At 40.7% G+C, this 23,999-nt stretch overlaps 1 protein-coding gene across 16 annotated transcripts in view; it reads left to right on the forward strand.

Annotated features, from left to right (window-relative positions):
• The first annotated feature begins 21,505 nt into the window (after window positions 1-21,505).
• The window catches only part of USP47 (ubiquitin specific peptidase 47), a 55,557-nt gene continuing 53,063 nt past the window's right edge, over window positions 21,506-23,999 (forward strand). For 3 of the 16 annotated variants that reach the window (XM_087921125.1, XM_087921118.1, XM_087921119.1), the window contains exon 1: window positions 21,811-22,109. In XM_087921125.1, coding sequence (XP_087777251.1) covers window positions 22,071-22,109 — 39 coding nt within the window. In that variant the 5' untranslated portion in view covers window positions 21,811-22,070. Of the gene's footprint in view, window positions 22,110-22,188; window positions 22,472-23,999 lie in introns of those variants that run through there. The other 13 variants (XM_026705624.2, XM_087921127.1, XM_087921129.1 and 10 more) reach the window with 10 other exon arrangements.

The following is a 23,999-nucleotide window of genomic DNA, read 5'->3' on the forward strand; positions in this document are numbered from 1 at the left end:
GACTTTGGGAAAACTCTATGAGGTTAGAATCATACTGAGCCTGAAGTAACTGCAATCTTGATAGTAAATTTCTGACTCCAAATCAGCCTAAAGTGATTTATTAGCCTAAAGTCCTGCAGGACATATTAAGCAGCATCTTATCTGACTTGACTTGAATCCATCAGCCATTGAGAGCCCTGCCCTTCCTCAAAGGGTACTAGGGCAGTGGACCTCAAATATCAGGCCTCCTCGGTGGTACCCACTTTATGAAACATTCTCACCCTCAACATACAGATGGCCTCTATCCAATATAATCTATTGGGCATCTGTGAGATTTTCATTGGCTATTTTTAAAATATTTCTATATTGCATTTTAATAACTTGGTTGTACTCTGCCCAGTCCTTGTTCTTTGGGTAGAATATAAATATCACAAATAAATATTAAATAAATGAAGACCATAGTAAGCAATCAGGTTCTACTTGGATTACTTTTAGATGGAAGTCATGTAGATTTTTGCAGCCTGGATTAAATGCCCGTATATAACATGATCATAAAAGGGAAAATGCCATTTTCTAATGGTATTATAAAAATATTGTGATACATATGGATTCACTCAGAAAGCAACCCTAAAACTCACAGGTTAGTAAAATAAAGAACCAGCCTGAAAACAATGAAACTCAAACAGAGAAGAAATACAGGCCAAAAGTTTCTTCCTGGGTAGGGTAATAAGTATGATCGACTTGTTTTAGTTTAAAGCTATTTTGTTACTTTCTTTAAGCAAAACTATGCATGTTTTATGTAAATATTTTCTTTTTAGTCTTAAGGTATAGCATTGGCTTTGTGTTTTGTTGCTTGTTTCAAAAGAATTCTAATGAAGTCCTCCAAACCTCTGAAAAAAACAAACATGTTTATTAGGGCAGCCACTTTGGCAGACAAGTGTCCCCTTCCAATAAGAACAATACTCTTAATACTTAGCACAGAGCTCCCAACTTGCTGGGACAATTCATGATGTTCATCTGAAACTCAGATTTTCAGGAACAAAGTGTTGCTGCTGCAGCTGCTAAGTTTGATAACTGTCCATACAACTCTTGTTGTGTCTGCATGTGATGTCTCGCGCCTGCAGTAGGCATTTATAACCCTGGAAGGTGTTCTATATATGTAAATCTGGGAATTCCTTCAAGGCACACAGCCCTAATTAGCCACCTTTCAGATGTGTTTGTCAGTGTACCCCTTCAATAATAACAGTTTGACCAAGGCATGGTGGCAGTGGTGGGATTCAAAAAAATTTACTACCAGTTCTGTGGGTATGGCTTGGTGGGCGTGATGTGGCTTTGTGAATGTAGCTTGATGGGTGTGGCAGGGGAAAGATACTGTAAAACCTCCATTCCCACCCCACTCCAAGGGAAGGATACTGTAAAATCTCCATTCCCTCCCACCCCACTAACCTCCTTTCCAGCTCTGTTCTCCTGTGCAGGGCAACCAATGAAGACCCAGCCAATCAGTTGGGACTCAGGAGGCAGAGAATAGATGGGGGCAGGGCCAGTCAGAGGTGGTATTTGCTGGTTCTCAGAACTACTCAAAATTTTCCCTACTGGATCTCCATAACTGGTAGGAACTGGCTGAATACCACCTCTGCATGCTGGCTGTGGGGTGGAGTACTACAATCCAGCTTATTCTGTGAAGAGTATTTAAACACTTCTTGGATGGATTGTGAGGAACTCACTGACACATAGTAATCAGCAGCAGCAGCATCCAAAAGGCAAAGGAACTAGGTGAGGCAGAATGATGAATGTAGGATCATTCTCTTAGAAGAAGCCCAGCTATTTTTTCTGTGTTTTGTGACATCACACACATACAAAAGAGGCATTGTGATCCTGCAGAAGAGTCTACAATTGGCCATACTGAACATGCACATGACAGTATATTTAGTATATTTAGTTTTGACTTGACCATGTTGCTCACCTGCTGTATGAATGCAACTGCTATTTTTTATTAATCAAAGTGTGACTTGTAGGATATGTGAATCCAGTCAATGAGTTTTATGGCTTTGGATAATTTAGGTTTTATTCAATTGACACCTATGCCAACATTTCAGTTATGACAATCTGTCACAGCATAACCATTCTTGCTCTCTGGCTTCTGGAAAACCAGCCAATTTTCTCCTGTTCAGCAGAAAATGCTTCCAAGTGTGCATAAACAGAGCTTGTTGTAACCTTCTGATTGTCCTCATGAGAATGATACGATTTAACAAATTCTCACATTATATGTTTTGCTATTTTACTCTCTTCATCCCCAATCTAAGATAACATTTTATGAATTTTAACATGTGGAAATCAGTCTGTCAAACCTTAGGCTGATATAACAACATTTTTCAGCTGCTGAGCATATTTGGAATTTTTAAAACTTACTGTAGGTATTCTTACAAAATAGCTCCTGTCACTGGGCTTTACTGAGTCAGGTCAATGACAAAGCATACATTTAACAACAGGCAAACAAAAGAGATTACTACTTTAGCTCTTTTTTCAGGAAGGCTTCTTACAATCAACTTCATTTCCCAAAGCTAAAAGTTCTTAGTAGCAAATTATGAGACTGTGTTTTGAAGTCTGTGGATACCTAGACACATTTTTGTAGATAAAATGATGCTAGAGGCTGGCAATTTACTTTGCATCATTACAACTTCCATGATTATTATTTTTAATTAAAAGTGCTTTTCAAAAAATGGGGAGTGAGTCCTGGGAAGTGCCAGAGGGATGTGTATAGGCTTGTCATTTATTTAATCTTAAAATAAAACATTAATTTTTTTAAAAAAATGTCCAGATCTCAGGAAGTTGACAAATCTCAGTTAATTGGAATAACTGCTGGAATCCTGACACTCAGAATGCATTGGGACAAAACATCTAAATCTTGCTAATTTTCAGCATTCTTACAGATTTTGGGAATCTTCTGGATCTGGTTTTCTTTCAAGATGTTGCACAGAGTATCTTAAATATTAAATGTTGTTAAGTGTTGAACATTGTCAATATCCCCTTTAAAATTCCAGAATGTAGTTCAATGTTTTAAATGAGAAAGTATTTGATCATTTGAAACTTGTTCCATTGTTTGAATTAATCATACTATGAAGCAAAATAGGGTCTAATATATCCCAGAATTTCTTCTTAAAAGCTTCTAGTGTTGGAGCATTCACAACTTCTGGTGGCAAGTTGTTCCACTGAATAATTGTTCTGTCATGAAATCTTTCCTTAGTTCTAGATTGCTTCTCTCCTTGATTTGTTTCCAACCATTGCTTCTTGTCCTTCTCTCAAGTGCTTTGGAAAATAGCTTGACTCTCTTCTTTGTGATAGCCCCTGAGATATTGGAACATTGCTATCATGTCACCCCTAGTCCTTCTTTTCATTAAAGGAGACATACTCAATTACAGCAACTGTTCTTTATATGGTTAAGCCTCTGGTTCCCTAATAATTTGTGGCCCTTCTCTGCACTCTTTATGGATCATGGATGTCAAACTTGGCACGTCATGTTGCCATCATGTGATGTATTGTGATGGTTTTTTCCTTCGCCGAGCTGGGGTGGGCATGGCCTGCATGTAACGCATCTGGCCTGTGGGCCACCAGTTTGACATTCCTGTTATAGAGTCTCAACATCTTTTTTTAAAGTCATTGAGCTTTTTCAAATAGAGGCATATTAAATTAATATAATAACCCTTCACTGTACTATTTTCATCATCACTGAGAAATTTGCTCCATGTATGGGCATCTTTTTTCGGCAGTCTAGAAGTTTTGAGCAAATTATATTCAAAGAAGTTCTGCTGTAACAGTACGATAGTATTGAGTGGGATGTCCTATATAGTCATTGGAGATAGCAATAGCACTTATACATATACCACTTTATAGTGCTTTTGCAGCTCACTCTAAGTGGTTTACAGAGTCAGCATATTTTCCCCAACAATTTGAGTCCTCGTTTTACCCACCTCGGAAGGATGGAAGGCTGAGTCAATTTTGAGCCTGGTGAGATTCGAACTGACAAATTGCAGGCAACTAACTGTCAGCAGAAATGCCTATATTACTGCGCTCTAACCACTGCGCCATTGAGGCTTCTTATGCTGCCCTTCTCACATCTCAGCATCTAAATATGGGGGTGGGGGCGGGAAGAAGGTGGTCAAACGTCAATCTGTCATGCCAGGGGATATGGCCTAATGAACAGACACAAGTCTTATAATTGCCTTTTGGGGAAGGGAATTACCTTGGCACAAAATTTAGGAGGTGTGGGGCTTTTTAAACTGTTGGTCATGGCCTACTTGGGGGGGAGGGTCACAAACAAATTTAATGAGTTGAAGCATTGGGGAAAGAGTTGAACATATAGATCAGAATTAGTTTTATAACTCATTCCCATTCTGCTGTAACAGCTCCGTTGGTCTTGCAAAGACTCACTCCACGGCCATGGCCAGAACATTTCCAAGGGGACATATATGCATGTGTTTGTGAATATGAGGGATAGTGTGAGACTGAGCTTTCTAAACTTGAATTATAGGAATTACACAGGTCTGGATAACCTCAAAACACTTGCGTCAGCTTTGCTACTCATCACTAACTCTTTTGTTTGCAGGACTCTAGATTTTTATTCTGACTAAAGGACTACAAAAGAATTTGGCTCCAACAACTCTGCCTCGAGGAAAATATTCCACTCTATGGATCAAAAACAACTTAATCTTCTCCATTCGTTGTATGTACTGTTGTCTGAGGGATTATGTTCACCCTTCTCCAATTAGTTGAGCTTTCTCTTATTAGACTTGGAAAACAAGGACCTTTATTGTTCATGAAAGGTACTAAGAAACTTCACACTTTGCTATGCATCATTCACTTACAAAGAAAGAAATTTATACCTTGTTGGATGCATTATACAGAATCAATTATTGATTGACTTCCATGACAAGATTGCCTGGTAAATTCAAATCCTCCAAGAGAAGATATAATTTCCTTCAAAAATATGCCTCTCTTGTAGATAAGCACTAGTGTAGTACTGTTTTCAGTTGAGAAGCAGAATAAATTATTTAAAGAATATAAGTCGTATTTTTATGTAGAAACAAACGATTATTTTCTTTCAAGATGCACACATACTCGCTCTAAATTAAACCAAATGGAATGTCTAATCCAGCATGAATGATTTTGTTGTTTTAAAGTACTTCTGTTTGACCTGAATTTCCCTATTTTCAGCGACATTGCAGAACCACATTGTTAGTTTTCTTGGTATCATAAATTGTTTTGTAAAGTTTTATTGTGTCCTTACTCCTTTTTAACTTAAAATATTCAAACACAATCATTGTCTGCTTTTTTGCATTGCTTACAATTGCCAAATCCTAAATTGCTTTTTGGAGCCATAGGATCAGCTTAAAATCTATTGATTTAATTTCAGGTTCTGCTGAACAGGTATAGACTTCCAGTGGTAAGGCAAGAATGAACAGAGGTGCAGAAGCCCGTCCGTGGTTTCAGTTAATCTCTTTTTGCAGTTGATGCGATCCTTTGAGGGTGCACAAGTCCCGGAAAGATTCGTGCCAGCATGGGGGAGACTCGGGTTGCAGTGTGGGGAAGGCAACCCTCCTGCAGTGAAGAGGAGCCCTCCAGAGCCCAACAAGCAAGAAACAGTCGCCTATCAATGGCGGCTCTGAAGTCCGGACTGCCACCGATGTAAAGAAGCGAGTGAGTGACCGTTTGTGGGATCATTGGTGAAGAGTGTGGCAGAGAAAATTAGTGGCAGAGAGGATGATTGGAATGCTATAGACTTTTATAAGGCTGTTACAAGTATCTGTCCGGAGCCCTAAAAGGAAGCGGCCAAAAAGCGGATGAGAGGCAAGTGAAAGTGAAGGGGCTTGGCAGACAGAAGAAAGATAGAGGACAATAACGAATAAAAAGGGAAGTTTACAAGGTTGGAAGATATACCACACCAATAATAATAGAAGGGAATCTAGCGGCTGGAAGGTAACTGGAAGGTGTGGAGGATTTGGACAATTTCATTCAATTTTTATGCTGAAAGACTTTATTAAATCGGAGACCTGAAGAAGATCGGAGCTGACGGAACAGAGACAATGTGGCGCCACAGGCGATAGTTAGAAACCCTAAAGTTATCGTAACAATATAACTGATATAAACCACTTAACTGCCCTTCAGGGAGTATACTGATCTAACTGAGGAGGTGGTTCCATCTGAAGAAAATCAGGAAAATTGAACTTAGGAACACTAAGACAAAAAGTAAAAGTGGAAGCTTCCGAACGTGTGGAGATACTGTGTAATTACAGTCACTACTCAGCATTTCTTACCTCCCCACTTCCAGTGCGTTTGGAGTGTAAGCTCTTAAACTTAAAGACGGAAAGCTAAAAACGTACTTTAAAATTCCTTTTTCTCCTTCTTTACTCCCTTTTTCCTGTATACATTTGCTCATTTTTATTTTATTCCCCCACCATCCGGTGCTATGATGAACGATCTCTCCTTCTTCAATCTCTCTTTATAATATGTACACTGGGGAAAGGAAAATTGATTGTTGTAATTGATTGTTAAATAATTGAATTAACTGATTTAATTGATTTATTAATAATAGCGATAGTTATACTTTGATTAGGTATATAGGGAAAATAGTAAGAACATTAAATATTATTTAATTAATAACTAAGGATTTTATATATTAATATTATAATTCATTGTGCAATCATAATTAATCCACTTGGGGATGAATGTAATACTGTTTGTGTTTAAGAATATTTAAAATAAGGTTAGATAATACATATATTTATTTATAATATGTAAATATAGTTGGATTTGGGTAATATATATATATATATATATATATATATATATATATATATATATATATATATATATATATTGTGTGTGTGTGTGTGTGTTTTCTGAGGTTCTCATGGGTATTTGTATGTGGATCTTTGGTTGTTCGGTTTTCTCCCGCGTAAGATTCAAGTATCTAGGCAACGTTTCGATGAAGTCTCATTCATCATCTTCAGGCTTCTGTCTCCGGCTCTGTGCTTCTCAGAGTCATGTGAGATTGCAGCTGCTTCTTCCTTTTAACTGCTAGTGGGGTGGGACTTGATTGGGTGGGGGCTTGGCTGTGTTCTGATTGGGTGGGGGTGTTCTCATTGGTAGGGGGTTTGGCTGTGTTCTGATTGGTTGGGGGTTGGCCGTGTTCTGATTGGTTGGAGGCGTGTTCTGTTCAGGTGGGGGCTTGGTTGTGCTCAGGTTAGTCTTAGTTGCTGGGGATTTGAGTTGGTGAGCTGTGATCTTGCTGTTTGGCTTCGAGTTCGTGGTCGTGCTGCATCTTCATAGTGGGTGTCGGTTTGCTTCATGTATGGCTCGGAGGGGTTTGAAGTGGGTAGTGATGCAGCTGCAGTGCAGCTTCTGGTCCATGGTCGTGTCTCATCTTCTGAGTGGGTGTGAGTCTGTTTTCTACATGGAAGTGTGGTGGTGGCATCTTGTGTGGCTCTCATGGGTGTGGGTCTGGTGTCCTTCTTCATGTTAGGTACTGTCTGTTCATGAGGGCGGGTTTCCAAATGGCTGGAAGGCGGGAGGTGTCATCTCGTTTGTTCATGCTGTGTGGGCGTTTTCTATCTCTATGGCTTCTCTGATTATTCTGCTGTTGAAGTGTTCGGTTTTGGCGATAGTTCTGGTATTTTTAAAATCAATTTCATGTCCTGTGGCTTTGAGGTGTTGGACCAGGAAGAGGTCATTTCTTCTTTTTGATTGAGTTCTTATGTTCTTCAATGCGTGCACTTATTCTTCTGTTAGTTTGTCCAATGTATGTGGTAGGGCAGGCAGTGCAGGGGATTTCGTATACTCCTTGGTTTTCTAATTCGATTTTGTCTTTGGGGTTTCTTAGGATGGTGGATATTTTTCTGTTTGTGCAGAATGCTGTTTTGATGTTGTGTTTTTGGAGGATCTTGCTGATTTTGTCTGTAGTGCCTTTTATATATGGGAGGAGGGCTTTGCCGTTTTCTTGTTCTCTGTCTTGGATTTTGGTTGGGGTTTCTTTTTGGATTAGGTGGGTAATCTTCTTTCTTTGGAATCCATTGGCTGTAAGTACGTTGGTGAGAGTGTGTAGTTCGGTTTTTGGTGTTGTTCATCGGCTAAGCATTTTGTTCTGGAGATGAGTGTCTTGGCTACGGAATTGATCTGTGCTGGGTGGTGGTGTGAGAGTGCATGTAGATAGCGGTTTGTATGTGTTTTCTTCTGGTAGATGGTGTGTCCTAGGGAGCCATTGGATCTTTTGTATACCAAGACATCTAGGAAGGGAAGTTGATTGTTGGCTTCTGTTTCCATGGTGAATTGTATTTTGGGGTGTAGGCTGTTGAGGTGTGTGAGGAAGTTGTTCAGTTTTTCTTTCCCATGTGGCCAGATTATGAAGGTGTCATCTACGTATCTGAGCCAGAGTTTGGGTTTGTGGTCGTATTTTTCTAGAGCTTGTGTTTCAAAGTGTTCCATGTAGAGGTTTGCGATGACAGGTGAGAGGCGTGATCCCATGGGTGCTCCTTCTATTTGTTTGTATTTTTGTCCATTGTAGGTGAAGTATGTATTGGATAGGCAGTGGTTGGTCAGATCTAGGATGTGCTTGGGGGGGTTGTATTTGTTTTGGATGGCTGTCAAGGCTTCTTTTATTGGCACTTGGGTGAAGAGGGATATGACATCAAAGCTTACTAGTAGGTCGCTAGGTTGTAAGTTTTGTTTCTTTATGATCTCGATGAACTGGAATGAGTTTCTTACGTGTGAGTTGATGGATTCTGCATAGGGTTGTAGTTGTTTGGCGAGAAATTTGGCCAGGTTTTGTAGAGGTGAGCCTATGGAGCTGACTATTGGTCTGAGTGGGGTTCCTTCTTTGTGTATCTTGGGGAGACCATAAAGCTTGGGGCATCTGGATGATTTCTCTCTGGGTATGATTCTTTGCTGGATTTCTTCACTGATGGGGGAGGCTTTTATTTTGGATTTGGTAGTTTTTTCTAGGTAGGTGGTGGGGTCTGTCTTTAGGGTTTGTATGTGGGATCTTGGAGTAGGTTGGTTAACTTGGTTTGGTAGTCAGATGTGTTCATAACCACTGTCGCGTTGCCCTTGTCTGCTGGTAGGATTATTATGCTGGTGTCTTCTTTCAGGTTAAGTAGTGCAGTTTGTTCTTCTTTGGATAAGTTGCTTTTGGGTGGTTTGCTAGTGCAGAGGATGTTGGTGATTTCGAGTCTGATTTTGTTAGCATCGTCAGGGTTGGTTTTGGTCAGGCTGGTTTCAACTCCGCATATGATGGTTTCTGTGGGGATGTGTTTGGGAGCGACAGCAAAGTTGAATCCTTTTGAAAGGACCTTGGTTTCAGCTTCAGTGAGGATCTTGTCTGAGATGTTGTGCACTGTCTGTTTCATGTGTGGCTGTGGGAGGGGAGGAGTTGGTTTCTGGCGTTGTTGTAGTTTCCTGAGTTTGTTGGTGTGTGTGTCTGTCTTGAGGGTGGTCTGTGTTTCGGCTCTCCAGACAGCGAGTTGTTTGGATTTGTCCCAAAGTAGGGGGTGAATCTTGTTGCTGAGTCTGAGGTGGAGTGTGAGGAGATCTTTGTTGATTTGGTCTAGGAGAAACCTTTTTGTGTGAAGTTCATTTCTAATTAGGGCCAGTTCTGTTCTTTTTAGGATGCGTTTGGTGGCTGCTGTGTTGTCGAAGCCAAACAGCAAGATCACAGCTCACCAACTCAAATCCCCCACAACTAAGACTAACCTGAGCACAACTAAGCCCCCACCTCCATTTTATGTGACCTTGCATTCCTATGCAACTGCCGAGATCAAAATTTAATTCCCACAAGCTTCCAATTGAAATTCCACACCAACACTCACAATGTGAGTAAAGAAATGGAAGACTCACTGGTCTACCTAGAGATGAACAAGGCTGCTACATACTTGAGATTCCAAAATGTAGTGGAATCCAAAGAAGAAGACCTGGAACAACTAATGGCGGGAAGACTGGCTGGACTATTGGAAAAGGATAAAGATGATACCTTAAGGGAGTTTGATGAAGTTTACAGGATTAGTACTAATTATGCGAGGTGCCACAAATGCCCAAGAGAAGTCCATATACAATTTGCGAGAAGGAGTGTCCGGGATATCATATATAGGATGTCAAGAGATGAAACAATCATGTATAAAGGTAAAGAAGTCTTGATTCTCAAACAAATATCAAGAAGAATAAGAGAACAAAGATGAGACTACAAGTTCTTAGCAGCTTACCTAAATCAGAAAAAAATCATATTTAAATGGCTAATCCCAGAGGGGATGTTAGTTTTTTGGAACGAAAGGAAAATTAAAATAGACTCCATGGAAAAGGTCCAGGAATTTTATGAGCGATTGGTAGGTCCGGAAGACCAGAGCAGTAAGGAGGAACTGGAAACAAACTCCCAGGAAGATCAAGGCTATCATAAGAACAGAGATGGAACTTTAAGAAATCAAGGAAATACTCATCTACATCAGGAGAGAGAAGAAAGTAGGACACATCTTCAGGCACAAGGAGAGACTGGAGCCATTACAAGACAAAGAGCAAAACAGAATTAATTAAATGGAAGAAGAAAAGAAACTACTATCAATTAATATAAATGGTTTAAACTCGACAATAAAAAGAAAAAGGATAATAGCCAAACTAATCAAACAAAATGCTGATATAGTATGTCTACAAGAAACTCATATAAAGAAATCAGATGAAAAATACTTTGAATGTCCGAAATTAGGGAAGCTATTCACCGCACCAGCAGATGCGGGGAAAAAGAAAAGGATTGCAGTATATCTTAAAGAGGATTTGAAAGCAGATTTAATATGGTCGGATTCTGAGGGAAGAACTCTGATTTTGCAGATCTGGATTAATGCCATCCCAATTCTCTTAGTGGTAATCTACGCCCCAAATAGAGATCAAAAAGAGTTTTTTAAGCATCTTTATGGAAAAATAGTAGGATTGGAAAAAAGAAATATTTGTCTTATAGGGGACTTTAATTCTATTGCTGATTATCAAAAAGACCACAGTAATGGGAAGGAACAAAGGGGGGGAAAGAGAGCTTCCCAAAATATGCATGGAAATGATGAAGGAGTTAAATTTGATTGACATATGGAGAAGATTACATCCTGAAGAAAAACAATTTACATTCTATTCAAATCCTTATCAAATATGGACATGAATTGATATGGCATGGATGAATGGGGAAATAGCAAATGAGATAAAAGGGATTGAAATTCTACCCAATGAATGGGCAGATCACAATCCAATTCAGATAATATGGAAGGGTAGAGAAAAACCCAAGAAAAGATGGACATTAAATACTCAGTTAATAAGAGAAAAAGAATATACCAACAAACTCAAGGAGGAACTAAACTATTTTTTAAAAGAAAATGATAATGGAGCAACTACAAAACAAAACATTTGGGATAAAATGAAGGCAGTAATAAGAGGTATAACAATCTCTTATAACGCCAAGAGGAATAAGGAAAAATACACCCAGCAAAACAAATTACAACAAAAAATTAAGGAATTAGAAACTCAATTACAGAATATCCCAAAGGATTCAAAATTGCAAAATCTGATAACAATAACTAAACATAAATTGAATTGAATTGAACAAGAGAGAATGATTATAAATTTGAATACAACTAGACACTTATTTTGAGCATGCCAATAAGCCAGGGAGATGGCTATCATTCAGACTTTAAAAAAAGGAAAGAGAAAAGATTGATATACCAGCTAATAGATGGAAAGGGGGGATATACAACAGGCGATAGAACAGAAAAAAGAAATTGCCCATAAGTATTTTGAAGAGTTATATAAAAAGGAAGAAGTTAACGAAGATAGGATAAGAAACTATTTAGATGAAATGAGGGATAAAGCAATTGGGGAAGAAATGGAAGAATTATTAAACAAAGACATTACTTGGTTCGAATTGAAATCAGCAATAGAGAACCAGAAAAACAACAAATCCCCGGGACCAGATGGGATCCCAGGCGGGCTGTACAAGGCAATAGCAGAACAAATAGGACCTCTTATGGTGGAAGTTTTTAATGACGTCTTATTGGCAGCCAGGATGCCGGATTCATGGAGGGGGGGGGCATTGATTTCGCTGATCCCGAAGGAGGATTCGGATCCCCAATATATACAAAATTATAGGCTGATTTCATTGTTAAATACTGATTACAAAATATTTACTTCTATTATAGCAAGTAGATTAAAAAGAATGTTAAATGAACATATACATGAAGACCAAAATGGATTTCTCCCGACCAGACAAATCAGGAATAACTTAAGAATAGTATTAGATGTTTTAGAATTTTATGAAGCCCACCCCAAAAAACAAATTGCACTTATGTTTTTAGATGCAGAGAAGGCCTTCGATAATTTAAATTGGCAATTTTTAATCCAAAAAATTTATAATATGAATTTAGGCACCAAATTTGAAAATATTATAACAATCATTTATGATACACAACAGGCGAATATTATAATAAATGGGGAATATACCCGCCCAATAAAAATAGAAAACGAAATCAGACAGCGCTGCCCACTCTCACCCCTGCTCTTCATATTATCACTAGAAGCATTATTAATGTGAATTAGACAGAACCCAGACATAAAAGGATTAAAGGTTAAGAAAGAAGAATATAAGTTTCAAGCATTTGCGGATGATAATTTCAGGTTCTCCTAATTTGACCGATACCTCTATTTCTCATGATAATTCCTTAGTGTTGGAAAATCCTTTTTGAAACTCTTCTCTATTCTCTTCATTTTAAGTAACATACCAAAATTTCAACCTTAGTCTTGTTTATTATGAGTACTCTTCATTCTGATACATATGTAGTTTACTCTAAATGCTATTGCAACCAGAAAGTCCTTCTGCTCATCCTTTGGGATAGAAACCATAATTTATGGGCATTCCTATAAAAATGTACAGTTTATAGAGTATATACACAATACATACAGAAAAACAGCTGTCTTTCTGGCAAATATAAAATATATGCATCCAATCATTACATCCCTTCATATAAGTGTATCTAACCCTCACAAACATGCACATCTTAATGTATACAAAATGATTAAAATGTATTTGGATCCCTTTGCTCTACATACAGTAGTTTTGTGATTTATTTCCAACTATTTGCCACAATAGAGCAAGAAATAAAAGCACTGTATGCTTAACCATGGTATACAATAAAAATCTGTATTAGTTGGGTTTCCACAATATTTGAAACTATAAACAATGCCTCTCAAGTCATAATGGTTGAGATTATACAGTTAAGACTGGACAAAATTATTATGAATTAGCTTGTTATAGAAGCGCAGTTTATATGTCTATGGACATTCTCAGTCATCCAAGTCATGGTTGTCCCAAAGGTGCTTTTTCTTGTTTTTCTTTGAAGACATTTCACTTCTCATCCAAGAAGCTTCTTCAGCTCTGACCCCACCATCCAGTCAGAGCTGAAGCAGCTTCTTGGATGAGAAGTGAAACGTCTTCAGAGAAAAACAAGACAGTCCAATTGCCTCTTGAAAAAGCACCTTTGGGACAACCCAGTTTATAAAAGAAAGAAAGAAAGAGGGCTACCTGTTGTGGCCCCAACTCCCGAGTGTCGCGTTGAGCGACCGGTCTGTTGTTTCGCCTTTCTGGTTGATTGCTGAATTCCTCTCAGAAAATAACCCTCTCCAGGGTGAGATTTAAAGTAGCCCTCGCAAGGGTGAGACAGTGGGACCCTCGCAAGGGTGAGGCCAGGCAAGACTCACAAAAGAGTGATTGCCAAGCAAGCACAAGAAATAAAACACACAAAACACAAGAAATCTTCAAAATGAGGCAGCACTTTGAGCCTGGGGGAGATGGGATTCCCTAGCTGCCCTGGAACAGATGGAAAAATCCAGGCTTCTCTCCTTCTCCTGCTCATTTCTTCTCCTTTCTCCTCCTTCTTCCCCTTTTCCTTCTTCCCTCCCCCAGGCTTTTTGCTGTCCTCTTTTATTGTGCTAATTCAAGGGAGGGGGTCAGAGAGGAAATTTACAGAAAGGTAAAGAGATGCAATGTTAATCTTTTTAGACCAGTTTACGTGACATGAGCCACATCCTCTATAGCTGCTATAGACAGGCATATCTTATTTGAATACACATTATTGTCTCGGGTTATTCTTTTATTTAACTTCCTTCTTGTCAGTGCTTTCCTGCTGAGCTGAATACGTGCTTTCCAGCAAGATTTCTTCTTGTGGAAAAATACAAGACAGAACCAAGGTAAAATAGTCACAATTCCTCCTTTCTTTTATTTTTTTTTGTGCTCATGACTCTAGATAGAGTTCTTTCTCCTCCAGAGTAGTCTCACAAGGTGGCAACAAGCCCTTCGGTTTGTTGATGCCTTGCAGAACCAGCTCATACGAGGATAAGTCCTCATCCCCCGAGTCGTGGCTGGACCGAGTTAAGAAATTTTCTTTGGGAGAAAAGAAGTTATTAATGTCTATTTCCTCCTCTGACTCTTGGTCAGAGTACCATTCCAACAGCGGTTTTTTGACCAGATCTTTTGATTCAATGCTGGATGTAAGAAAGCTAACTATTTTTTGAGTATTGTTAATTTCATTGTCAAGTGTTTTCAAACGATCCTTCAATAATTTTAGTAAACGTCCTATTACACATGGACCAATAGTACATGCAAGAAGCAATAACACAAGAGGACCTATTAAGGCTGATAAGAGTGTTGTTAACCAGGGAGAAAAATTAAACATGCTTTGATACCATGACTGTCCTTGAAATATCATAATTAGACATAGATATAGAAAGACGAATTGTAAAAATATTCCCTTCATCTCCTTGACCATCCCACTGACGTCCTCCCCAAGTAAACCCAACCATCCATTGTTTTTTTGTAAGTGTCTTTCCTTTTGCAGTAAATGTGATTCTGAGTGGATTTAGTCTCTGTCCACAACAAGGCATTGAAGAGCAGGGAAGATGTTCTTGAGCACAGGTAATATGAATATAGTCATTTTTGGTAGGTGCTTCCCACCAGATATGACCTGTGGATACACAACTCCAATTTTTACAATATCTGTCAACTACCCCACCGCAGGCAGCACGAGAAGCACCAGTACTGTGAGCAGGACAAAAATATAGTCTAAAGTTGTGAGCAGGTGCTGGAGAACAGGAGCCTTGCTTGTCCCATATATCAGCTTGTAGTTCTTTATCTGCAAATTTTTCTACTCCTGTCCCCATTTCAGCAAAATCCATGAAAAGCTGAGGAAACCATGGCCATCTAGTATAATTAGTGGTGGTGTTTAAAATATTTCCTTGAAAATCAAGGATAGTCCAGGTATATTTTTGAGGTTGATGTTCATTTGTAGAAGGTTGTATGCTTCGAGGAATGCGATGATAGCCAAATCTTGGAACAGCACGAGATGCAGACCGCTTAGAGATGGAGTTGTCAGCGATGAAGACAGGATACCCAAGATGGCGAGCTCGAATGGGAGCTGTAGTCTTACGATGAGTGTCATCAGGGATGAGGTGGCGTCTTCGCACGACAGGTGTTTTGTAGTGAACAGGAACCCAGGAAGATGAATGATGCAATATGCATTTGGTGACATCACAGGGTGGAAAGCAGCAACGAAGATGCCATTGCAGTTTGTCTCCAGGAAAAGTTGTCTCAGAATTAGCTTGAGATGGCAATGTAGGAAAAGCAGAGGATAGTGGAGGAGATGCCACTGAAGGAGTGGAAAGTAATAGAACAGTGTGATTGAAGTATGTGTGATTGTGAAAAAATCCTAAGCAAGAATAAGATCCTATAGTAGATAGAGTAACATGTATAGTTAAAATTATTAAACAAGGAGAATAGTAATAGTGAACAGTAATGTCAGAAGTAGGCGAAAGAAAGCTACCATTGTGTTGGAAAACATAATTACATGTAGAAAGGAGATTATCTTTAAAAATAAAGGTAACAGTGTCAGCAAGAAACGTAAAAATAGCATCAGGAGATGCCCTGAATTGAGAAAAGACAGGAAATATTGATATCAGAAGAAAAATTAGAGTTAGAGTCAGGTTTGCCATGGTAAGGTCTGACACAGCGAGCAGGAACCCAAAGCACTCGATCAGGAAGTTGGACAGCAGCGTAACCTTTTCCCCAGGTGATGAGCTGTGCAGGACCTTTCCATGCAGGATCTGGAAGCTGTCTGAAATAAACAAGAGGACGGGAAGAGGGAACTACTGGCTTGGTGAAGTGGCGAGAAGCCGCTGTGGAAGAAGGAGAGCCAGTAAGATTAAGAAAGTTAAGAGAATAGAGAGTAATGTTCAAGATGTTTTGTAACGCCGGGAGGTTCGGGGGGCCTAAGCCTTTTTTCCCTATTTGCCGATCAAGGGCATTTTTCAGAGTTTGGTTTGCCCTTCCACAATAGCCTGACCTTGGCTATTGAAAGGTATGCCAAATTTATGTGTGATGGCTCACTTATGGCAAAACTCAGCAAAGGGAGAACTGACATAAGCAGGACCATTATCTGTTTTGAGAATTTTTGGACATCCCAACGTTACGAATGACCCGAATACAGTGATTAATAACATTTTTAGTAGCCTCTCCTCTTTGTAATGTTGCCATAATAAACCCTGAATATGTATCAACTGATACATGAATGTATTTCCAGGGAGCAAAGGGAGGATAATGAGTTACATCCATTTGCCATGTATCACAGGCTTGAGTACCCCTAGGATTAACACCTTCAGGGATACCTTTGGCCTGCAAGCTACATGTTGGACATTGTTGAATTATTGCTGTGGCTTCTTGATACGTAATCCCAAATTGTTGTACCAAGGCCTTCTTATTTTGATGGAAATAGTCATGACTCTCCCCAGCTGAAAGCTGTTGTGGAAGAGGAGAGGAGGCCATAATTTTACAAGCCTCATCTGCCATATGATTGCCTTCTGCCAGGAATCCAGGCAGTTGCTGATGACTTCTGATATGAGCTACAAATAAAGGTTTCCCTCGCTTTTTCAGCAGTGTCTGAAGCTGTAAAAAAGTGTCATGAGAGAAGGAGGGGTAACAGGAGAAATATATGCATCGAAAATATGAGCAACCATCTGAGTAACATACATGCTATCAGATATTACATTTAAAGATTCCTGTGGAAAAGAGACAAGGCCAAAGAAAAGCAGCTAACTCAGCTTGTTGTGCTGAGTTCTGTGGGGCAGTTAAACGTTTGTTCCATTGAGCATTTTCACACCATGCACATGCTCCAATATTTTTTGAACCATCAGTAAAGACAGTTAAACCTTCCTTCAATGGCTGTTGGACAAAAGGTGATTGTAAAACAAAAGGAACTGTCTTCAACACCTGCAGTCTTGAATCAGATGGAAGGTGGCATGACACTTGGCCACACCATTCTTCCAATGCATCCTGCAGTGTTGTGGAAATCTGAAAAAGAGGTTCCCATTGACTAATCTTAAAAGGAATATACAATGTAAAAATATCCATTCCCATCAGGGCTTTGGTTCTCTTGCGCCCTTTTTGTATAAGAAAAGCCATTTGTGCTGCTTTAGTAAAAATAGAGGTTTTTGGAGTATGTGGTAGGTGTAACCATTCCAAGAAATGAAGATTTTTTGCATTAGATACTTGAACAATTATTGCAGTCAGTAGTTGATGAGTGGAAATAATAGCAAGAGAAGGTGGTGTGTCTGCAAGTGCACGGTTTACCCATTGAGTTGCTAGGGCTGTGTTTACTTGCTTTAAAGCTTCTAGATGCTGAGCTGAGAGATAGACCTTATCTGCAGGATTTTTTAATCCTACTAGTGCTTGAAAAAGCGGTGATAGCATCTGTGTGGTTAGAGCAAGATATGGTCTAGCCCAGTTAATAATTCCCAAGTACTGTTGTAATTGAACCAATGTGGTTGGCTGTGGAAGTGTGAGTGAAGGAATATGTGGAGATGCTGAGGAAGCTAAAACCTTGTGACCTAAATATTGCATTGGGTAGTGAGACTGGATTTTTTCAGGTGCTATATGTAACCCTGCTTTTGCTAATGTGGTCAAGAGGATTGGAAAAGTTTTTTGTACCGTCCCCTTTGGCCCATCAGCTGCAATTAAGATATCATCCATGTAATGATATACAAGAAAATTAGGAAATTGAGATCTATAAGGATGCAGAGCCTCATTGACAAAATATTGACACATAGTTGGTGAATTAAGCATACCTTGTGGAAGAACTTTCCATTGATACCTAGATGTGGGTTTAGAGTTATTGAGTTCTGGCACTGTAAATGCAAAGATGATTCTATCCTTTTGTGCCAGAGGTATAGAAAAGAAACAGTCCTTTAAATCTATTATAAGGCAACGATCTCCTATTGCAGCCAATGCAAGATTATTAAGAGCAGAAGAATCATATAAGTAAGGAGCTGCAATCACACCCTCTATTGTAAGAGAAGAATTGGGAATAAGCAAGACAGGTGTGGAAGGAGGAAGAGGTTTGAAAAGCGTTGCAGAAGAGTAAAAACAGCACCAGGATCATCATACACAAGATCCTCTAACAATACCACAGGAAAAGTTGTGGCAGTTAGTTCAGCCTTTGTGGCGGGGCTAGCTGAAGACCCCTCAATTAGTATTCAGATTGCCACACAACATATTGTGCTGGAGTCATAAGCATAGAAAAAAGCATTTTCCAATCATACAATAACATAACTGTATTAGCTGTAACCAAAGAATCAAGTATTCCCCTAGTAAAAGGAGAATGCAATCCATAAGTTGTAACTGCATCTTTTATATTTTTCAAAACTTTAAACTCAATGTTACTATGAACATTGCCTCCTCCCCCAGGGATGATAGTCATAGGATAAGCAGAAGGTTCTTCTTTTTCTAAAGATAGAGGTGATGACAAAAGATTGGTTATGATTCCTCCCATAGGATTCTTAATAGGAGAATCAGAAAGAGAAGGAAGAGGAGGAGGAGGGGGATGAGGGGGGGAAGAAATATCTGAATAAGGAGGTGGTAAGGAAGAGTTTGATTCCAAACGAGCTGCAAGAGGCTTAGAAGTTTTTGAATTAGAAGAGTGGGAGTCAGAAGAAACAGGAGAAAAGGAATTTTCAGGAAGACTAGAAGGAGGATATATAATTGTAATAGCAGCCATTATTGCTTTCCAAGAAATAAGTATATCCATGGGAGCTCTGGGAACTTTATGTAAATATTTTCCTAATTTTTCCCAGTCAGAATGGTTAAGAGTTCCAGCAGATGGATAGGCTGGACAGTGAGCCTCAATATAAATTATAAATTTATTTAAAGATTTCTTAGAAATAGGGTACACAGTGGTACCATTGGTTTTTTGAAAGGAATTAGCTTTCTTCACTACATTATAAAGTTCGTCCCTATGCCCTGACGAAACTTGAGAAATCGAGGAGCCCATTCTTACCTTTTTTGTCGACGTAGCCTATTCCAGGCGAATAAGAATGAGGTGAAGAAGATGCACTTCTAGACAAAAGTCACACCTTGGAACCTGAAAGGCGAAGGGATCCCAGATGATTAGAGATCCCGGACGAGCCCCCAGCTGTCGCGTTGAGCGACCGGTCTGTTGTTTCGCCTTTCTGGTTGATTGCTGAATTCCTCTCAGAAAATAACCCTCTCCAGGGTGAGATTTAAAGTAGCCCTCGCAAGGGTGAGACAGTGGGACCCTCGCAAGGGTGAGGCCAGGCAAGACTCACAAAAGAGTGATTGCCAAGCAAGCACAAGAAATAAAACACACAAAACACAAGAAATCTTCAAAATGAGGCAGCACTTTGAGCCTGGGGGAGATGGGATTCCCTAGCTGCCCTGGAACAGATGGAAAAATCCAGGCTTCTCTCCTTCTCCTGCTCATTTCTTCTCCTTTCTCCTCCTTCTTCCCCTTTTCCTTCTTCCCTCCCCCAGGCTTTTTGCTGTCCTCTTTTATTGTGCTAATTCAAGGGAGGGGGTCAGAGAGGAAATTTACAGAAAGGTAAAGAGATGCAATGTTAATCTTTTTAGACCAGTTTACGTGACATGAGCCACATCCTCTATAGCTGCTATAGACAGGCATATCTTATTTGAATACACATTATTGTCTCGGGTTATTCTTTTATTTAACTTCCTTCTTGTCAGTGCTTTCCTGCTGAGCTGAATACGTGCTTTCCAGCAAGATTTCTTCTTGTGGAAAAATACAAGACAGAACCAAGGTAAAATAGTCACAAAAATACAAGACAGAACCAAGGTAAAATAGTCACACCCGAGCCTATCCTCTTCAGAGGAAGAGGATCTGGAAGATGAGGGGGAGGAACTGGCAATGCCTTCCTCCCCAGGACCTTCCTCCCTGGCAATGTCTTCCTCCCTAGGACCTTCCTCCCTGCCAATGCCTTCCTCTCTGGTAATGCCTCAGGTTTCATCAGACAACCGAGAGGAACAGCCTGAGATGAATCAGAAGGAAGGCATGTCAGAGCAGCCCCTCACAGGGAGTGAAGAGGAGGAGTCTTGGCTCGACCCCAAGCAGCATCATAGGGAGAAACACGAGCAGCAACGTAGGAGGCGTGGGAGGGTCAGAGAGGAGCTGAGTCACCCACAGGGGATAAAAGTGGGTGTGCTTTCTCCTTAAACTTTGTACGTTACAAAGTTTAACCTTACTTTAGACTTTATTCGTGACTATGTTGGAAGAACAATTGTTTTGTGGACTGTCTTGTGCTTTGTGAAATAAAAGACCCATTTCCCTCTGTGTGAGTAAGACTTTGATTTACAATTGCTGCCAGTTTGGACTTGGCAGGCAGGATGTAGTGGGATGCCAAGAATGTTATCAGTTACAGAGGATTTGCTCTGTGAAGTTCAAGCCATCTTGCCTGTCTGTGTTTGTGTGTATGTATAATCCCTTACCTTTTGTGGGAAAGGGAAGGGGAAACAGAACAGCTACCCATGGGCTGTCAGACTTCTGAACGGAAAATCTCTTCATGTCAACATAGTATGATAGACTTGCGGGCCGATATGTTGTGCAACAAGGTCATATTGTGTAATAAGATTTGGACTGGGTTAGGGACTTCTGTCCAAACTGAGTTGTATGGGGGGGTGCATGAAGGGAGGCTCAGCCAATCTCATTGTACACATCTTGTACTCTGACAATAAAGGTAATAATAATGAGGGCAAGTACCAGCAGTATGCCTGGGAGCAGATTCCCTTACCTTTTTGGCAGGTCAGAACTAAAGGTGAAATTACAATTCGTGTGATTAAACAAACATAGGTCTGCTAGAGCTTGCAAAACCACAACATTATCTCAATTACGTTTTTAAAAGGACCAGCCTTTACTGTACGAAAAGTTAACATGTAATACCATTTAAACAGATAATGCTTAATAAAGCGGATTACTTGCACTTCAAAAATGTGTGTGTGTACATATAATTTAACCCTCTAATTGTTAGTGCAAACTAATCCCGAGCAACACATTGAAAGCAGGCACAGCGCTTTCCTTGGGGTGCAGTGCAACATGGAAGTTTCGGTAGGTATCCTAACGTGCGCGTCAAAGGGACAGGGAGGAAACTTCACCCCCTCCCCCCCACCTCAAAAAAGACTGTGCGCTTTTTCAAGGGATAGATGTCATCGCGTTTATTTAATCAACAAACGAGGCCGACTCGCCCGTGTTGTTTTGTTTTTCCAGAGCGAACGCCTCCCGCCACCCACACGGCAGCGGAACTAGCCGTACTCCGAAGAGGCCGGAACGCTTCAGCGAAGCTGCTGAGGGACAGGGAGGAGGTGGGGGGTGGGGGTCGGTCTTGAGAGGCAGAACCGGAGCAGCCGTGAGAAACGACTCCGGCGGACTTCTCGCGAGAAACTTGTCGTCGGCCATTTTGCCATTGATTGGCGCAGACGGCGTGAGGGGGGGAGGGCGCCTCGGCTGAGTGGAAAGGTAGGGGACGGGCGATAGAGGGAAAGGACGGTTAGAAGAGAAAAGCGGAGGGAGGAACATGAGGATGTCTCTCCCGCTACACTCCTCGCCGCCTTCTCCCTCCACCACCTCTTCCTCCTCCTCCTCCTCCTCCGGAGGCTCTTCTTGCTGACGACGACTCCCCGCACGAGTCCTCCCCCGCCCCCCGCCGGCCCCAAGCTGGCTGCGCCACTGGCCATGGTGCCCAGCGAAGACAACCAGCTGGTCCCTAAAGAGGTGAGCGCTCCTTTCGCGCACGCTTCTTCGGACAGGGCCAAAGCGCCTGCGGGCGGCGAAAGAGGAGAGGCCAAGCGACGCCTCTGCCTGCCTGTGCTGGAGAAGCCGGCGGGAGCGCGAAGAGGCGGACGGCGAAGGCCTCCTTGGTGGGTGGGTGCGGGTTAGGAGAAAGGGAGCGCCAGGCGGAGGCGAATCCCTCGCTGCAAGCGAGCTGGCCGTGGTTGAGGCGGTCTTGGTGCAAAGCCCGGCAGGTCGGGCGGAGAGAGAAGCGGGTAGTTCCCAGCGAGCGACGTCTTTAGAGAACGGCCTAACCGCTTGGAAGGCCCTGCGGCAAAGGCGCCGGGAAAGGACGATTTAAGAAGGTCTCGGCAAGCGGCGGCGGCGGCGGCGGCGGCGGGCCGGAGGGTTTTAGGATCAGGGTGGCGGGTGATGGGAGAAGAGTTGTCAGTCGCGGGAAGCCTGGGGGTAAGCAGAGATTTGAAGGGTTGTCATTCAGGCTAAGTTGGGGCGAGGGGCAAGGAAGACCTTTGGAAGTCTCCCCCATTTTTTTTCTCCTCAAGGCGCAGCTTTGATAGGGAGAGAGCAGTTATTAGACGCAGAATCTTTTTGCAGGCTTTGGCTTCGGCCCCCAAAGAGATCGAAAGCATCCTTGAGAAGGAAGGTCCGTGATGTTTACAAAGAACTCCGGGGGGGAAATATAAAAATAAGTAAAGCCTGCTCTCTTTGCACGCAGGTGGTTTGCAGGCGTGGATAAAAGTTGTAGGACTGCTGGAAAGAGGAACTTCTTTTCGGTTAGTTTTCAAAACTGAGTTTTGTGAATTAGAGCCGATAGGATTTTTTATATATATTTTTTAAATGTAGGGTTATAATCTTGCGATTGCTACCACGTCTATTAAAATGAGCTTTCTTGCTAGCATTCCTACGCTTTGGCAGGGTCCTTGAAATGAGCTTTAAGCTATTTTAATTGACTTATAAATAGCACTTATTTTGTGAGTGTTTATTATCTGCTAAGGTTATTGATTTTATATCATGGATAGTTTTATTGACAATTGGATGATGTAGTATAGTAATAGGATTGGAGTCAGATTGGTGTAGTAGTGGTTAAGGTGGTGGCTTAGAAGTTCAGAGACCAGGGAAGCCTTGAGTTTTCGTCCTGCTTTAGGCACGGAAGCCAACTAGATAATCTTAGAGCCCTAGGAAGAAGATACTGACAAGCCATTTCTGATAATGTTGCCAGAAAAAAACTGCATGGACTTATTCCTGCAGTCACTGGGATTCAGACTTGATAGACCATAACAACAGAACTGTAGTAGTAGAAGCAGCGGACAACGGCGACAGCAGCGTTCCAGGTAGAACTGTAACTGTCAAATTTTATCTTTTGAAGGAATCTTATCTATTCAACTTGTTTGCCATAGAATCACTAGGCACTGTAAAAGATACCGTGATTTCTTCTGTGGCCTATAGAATATATGCTTAGGGTTAGTGGTTCTCATACTTGTCCCTTATGATTTGAAAGTTCATTTGAGAAGACAAGTGATATTTATTATTATTGTACGCAACCATGTGAAATCACAGCTGCCAATTCTTTAACCAGTGTTGGCTTTAAATTCACATTGAATTCTTTCCAGGAACTTAAAATGTCATAATGTACTGACCTAATATATATGCAGTTCCAAGCCATGTGACCTTTGGTAATTGAATTATGGAAATTTTTTCAGTGTACAGATTTTCTAAGTGCTATCCAAGATTTTTTGATATGGCACTAAGTTGCTGATAACCACTGTAATTACCATCACTGCCAATTTATGCCATAATCTTGCAAATTTGATTTTCAGATCTTGATACTTTGTGATCTTCTCCAATTCCCTCTCTGCTATTCTACATCATCTG

This window comes from Pseudonaja textilis, chromosome 1, assembly GCF_049901715.1.
Source record: "Pseudonaja textilis isolate UNSWEBS1 chromosome 1, rPseTex1.2, whole genome shotgun sequence".
In the NCBI taxonomy this organism is placed as follows: domain Eukaryota; kingdom Metazoa; phylum Chordata; class Lepidosauria; order Squamata; family Elapidae; genus Pseudonaja; species Pseudonaja textilis.